Below are 4,427 nucleotides of genomic sequence, written 5' to 3' on the forward strand. Positions count from 1 at the left end.
ATTTTCTCCATTTTTCAACATTTTCAACATTTTTCAACATTTTCTCCATTTTCAACATTTTTCAACATTTCTCTCCATTTTTCAACATTTTTCAACATTTCTCTCCATTTTCAACATTTTCAACATTTCTCCATTTTCAACATTTTTCAACATTTCTCTCCATTTTTCAACATTTTCAACATTTCTCCATTTTCAACATTTTTCAACATTTCTCTCCATTTTTCAACATTTTTCAACATTTCTCTCCATTTTTCAACATTTTTCAACATTTCTCTCCATTTTTCAACATTTTCAACATTTCTCTCCATTTTCAACATTTCTCTCTATTTTTCAACATTTTCAACATTTCTCTCCATTTTCAACATTTTCAACATTTCTCTCCATTTTCAACATTTTCAACATTTTCTCCATTTTCAACATTTTTAAACATTTCTCTCCATTTTTCAACATTTTTCAACATTTCTCTCCATTTTTCAACATTTCTCTCCATTTTTCAACATTTTTCAACATTTTTCAACATTTTTCAACATGTCTCCATTTTTCAACATTTTTCAACATTTTTCAACATTTTTCAACATGTCTCTCCATTTTTCAACATTTTTCAACATTTCTCTTCATTTTTCAACATTTTTCAACATTTTTAAACATTTCTCTCCATTTTTCAACATTTTTCAACATTTTTCAACATTTCTCTCCATTTTTCAACATTTTTCAACATTTCTCTCCATTTTTCAACATTTTTCAACATTTCTCTCCATTTTTCAACATTTTTCAACATTTTTCAACATTTTTCAACATTTCTCTCCATTTTTCAACATTTTTCAACATTTCTCCATTTTTCAACATTTTTCAACATTTCTCTCCATTTTCAACATTTTTCAACATTTCTCTCCATTTTCAACATTTTCAACATTTCTCTCCATTTTCAACATTTTCAACATTTTCTCCATTTTCAACATTTTCAACATTTCTCCATTTTTCAACATTTTCAACATTTCTCTTCATTTTCAACATTTTCAACATTTTCAACATTTCTCTCCATTTTCAACATTTTTCAACATTTTTGAACATTTCTCTCCATTTTTCAACATTTTTCAACATTTTTCAACATTTCTCTCCATTTTCAACATTTTCAACATTTTTCAACATTTCTCTCCATTTTTCAACATTTTTCAACATTTTTCAACATTTCTCTCCATTTTTCAACATTTTTCAACATTATTCAACATTTTTCAACATTTTCAACATTTCTCTCCATTTTTCAACATTTTTCAACATTTTTCAACATTTCTCTCCATTTTTCAACATTTTTCAACATTTTTCAACATTTCTCTCCATTTTTCAACATTTTTTTTCTTTCGCTTTTTTTTCTCATTTCTCATTTCAAATTCTCTTGTTTCTTCTCTATTTGTCATTTATTTGTTTATTTCTTGTATTCACCATCTTTATTCCTGTTCTTTATCATTTCCACTCATTTTCTCTATCTCTCAATCTTTATTCTCATTTTTATCAATCTATTTCCTTTATTTCCTTATTTATCATCGTTATCTTCGTCTTGACAATCATTTTTATGTATTTATTTTTCTATTTCCTTCATTTATCACCTTTATGTCTATCTATCCATCTTTATATATATTTCTAATCTATCTATCCACTTCTTCCTCTCTTTTTCTCTCTCTATCCATCGTCATTCGCCCTTTTTATCAGTGTTTTTAACTTATTCCGTCATTTATCATCTCTCTCTTATTCTTGTTCGGTCAAATTAACGCCTTTTTTTCGTAATATACGTCAAAATTTCACTGTTTTTCGTTGTTATTGTTATTATTATTGTTGTTATTGTTGTTATTGTTGTTGTTGTTGTTGTTGTTTGTTGTTGTTGTTATTATTGTTGTTGTTGTTGTTGTTGTTGTTATTGTTGTTGTTTTCACACGCACAATTAATTAATCTATCTGGTATACAAATGAATGAGTATTTCTGTATGGTGTGTGTGTGTGTGTGTGTGTGTAGCCCATCACAACCCACGCCCCCACGCCCCCACGCCCCCACGCCCCCTATTTAAAATCTACCATGTGGGGTTTTAAATGGAGTTTCTGGACTGAATGGTGACTGGAGTGAGGAAGCCCTACCTGCACTCCCACCCCCAAACACCCCCGCTTCCCTTTGTCTTGTCTCCGCCTCTCTCATTGGTCCTCTCAGTTGCAAATAGGGATTTCTTTTTATAACTATTTCTTCTACTACTGCTACTACTACTACTGCTGCTACTATTACTACTACTTCTACTACTACTGCTGCTACTACCACTGCTGTTACTCATGTTACTAATCTACTGCTTCTACTACTACTACTGCTGCTACTACTACTATTGCTGCTACTACTGCTATTATTTCTGCACCACTACTACTACCACTACTGCACCACCACCACTACTGCTACCACCACACTGCTACCACCACTACCACCACTGCCACTGCCACCACCACCACCACCACCACCACCACCACCACCTACTGCACTGCACACCACCACCACCACCACCACCACCACCACCACCACCACTACTACTACCACCACTACTACTACTACTACTACTACTACTACTACTACTACTACTACTACTACTACTACTACTACTACTACTACTAATAATAATAATAATAATAATAACCTTAAGAGAGAGAGAGAGAGAGAGAGAGAGAGAGGCATGGCTGACAGAAACACACCTGACTAACTAATCAAGCTTCACCACACCTGTCTGTATGTGTCACGTGATTCACCTCTGCCTTCCCCTCCGACACGCCCACACGCGCCTCCACGCACGCCCACACCCTCTCCTCGGCCCCTCCAGCCATAGATTTGCCTGGAAGGAGCGCCAAACCTGAAGGAGAGAGGAAGAAGTCTGATAAGAGTGAGGCCAGTAGTAGTAGTAGTAGTAGTAGTAGTAGTAGTAGTAGTAGTTGTTGTTGTTGTTTTCTTTCTATATTTCCGTTTTCTATTTTTTTTTTTTTTTTTTGTGTGTATAGAAAATGTGGTGCGTTTGTTTATTTATTTTTTGGTGTCTCTCTCTCTCTCTCTCTCTCTCTCTCTCTCTCTCTCTCTCTCTCTCTCTCTCTCTCTCTCTCTCTCTCTCTCTCTCTCTCCGACTTTTCCTGCCTGCTAAGTGGTAGTAGTAGTAGTAGTAGTAGTAGTAGTAGTAGTAGTAGTAGTAGTAGTAGTAGTAGTAGTAGTAGTAGTAGTAGTAGTATTATTGTTATAGTTTTGTAATGTTAATTAAGATGCCTGCTGTAACCTAATGAACAAACAAATTATGATAGTAATAGTAATAGTAATAGTAATAGTAATAATAATAATAATAATAATAATAGTACTAATAATCTTACATTTTGAATACTAACAAGAACACCACTACTACTACTACTACTACTACTACTACAAGCACCACAACCACCACCACAACTACCCTAACCCTTCCTAACCCTTCCTAACTCTTCCTAACCTTCCTAACTCTTTCAAGGGCGCGGCTTCAACAAATTACGAGAAGGAACTCTACGGAAGCTGCTTGAGTTTGTAATGGGACTGTTTGACCTCGTTTATCTGGAATCGAGGTCATCTAGCGCCGTTTCTATCTCTTCTAACACCACGACCTACACGCACAGGGTCACGCCGCCAGGTCAGGTCGTCACGCCACCCCCGGACGACCTCGGAACTCCTGTAGACGCGTCCTAAATCTGTATTTCGTTTGTTATATATGATGTTTTCTTGTATCTCTCCACAGCTGTTATTTGAGGTCAACTGAAGTCAGACCAGCTGTGTTTGGGTGTCTTGGTGGTGTTTGGGTGGTGTTTGCAAGGTTCCAGTGGTGTTGAGTGGTGTTGTGAGGTGTTTTGAAGCATCCAGTGGTGTTGTGTGGTGGTGGTGTTTTAAAAGTTGCTGGGGTGTTGTGGGTGTTTGGGTGGTGTTTGCAAGGTTTCAGTGGTGTTGAGTGGTGTTGTGAGGTGTTTTGAAGCATCTAGCTGGTGTTTGGTGGTGTTTTAAAAGTTGCTGGGGTGTTGTGGGTGTTTGGGTGGTGTTTGCAAGGTTCCAGTGGTGTTGAGTGGTGTTGTGAAGTGTTTTGAAGCATCTAGCTGGTGTTTGGTGGTGTTTTAAAAGTTGCTGGGGTGTTTGGGTGGTGTTTGCAAGATTCCAGTGGTGTTGAGTGGTGCTGTAAAGATGTTTCAAGCATGTTAGTGGTGTTGGGTGGTGAAGTGCTTGCAAGGTTACAGTGGTGTTGAGTGGTGTTGTAAAGGTGTTTCAAGCATGTAGGTGGTGTTTGGTGGTGTTTTCAAGGTACCAGCAATGTTGTGTGGTGTTGGTGACTAGCTGGTGTTGACTGGTGTTGACTGGTGATGACTGGTGATGACTGGTGTTGACTGCCAGCATAACACCAAGGC

General features: G+C 36.7%; 1 protein-coding gene across 1 annotated transcript in view; it reads left to right on the forward strand.

Annotated features, from left to right (window-relative positions):
- LOC123519839 (protein tyrosine phosphatase domain-containing protein 1-like) overlaps positions 1-3,895 on the forward strand; it is a 26,190-nt gene extending 22,295 nt beyond the window's left edge. Inside the window, exon 15 of the mRNA XM_045281433.1 lies at positions 3,512-3,895. Coding sequence (XP_045137368.1) covers positions 3,512-3,723 — 212 coding nt within the window. The 3' untranslated portion in view covers positions 3,724-3,895. The remainder of the gene's footprint in view (positions 1-3,511) is intronic.
- Positions 3,896-4,427: the final 532 nt, after the last annotated feature.

Source organism: Portunus trituberculatus, chromosome 1 (assembly GCF_017591435.1).
Source record: "Portunus trituberculatus isolate SZX2019 chromosome 1, ASM1759143v1, whole genome shotgun sequence".
NCBI classification, from domain to species: domain Eukaryota; kingdom Metazoa; phylum Arthropoda; class Malacostraca; order Decapoda; family Portunidae; genus Portunus; species Portunus trituberculatus.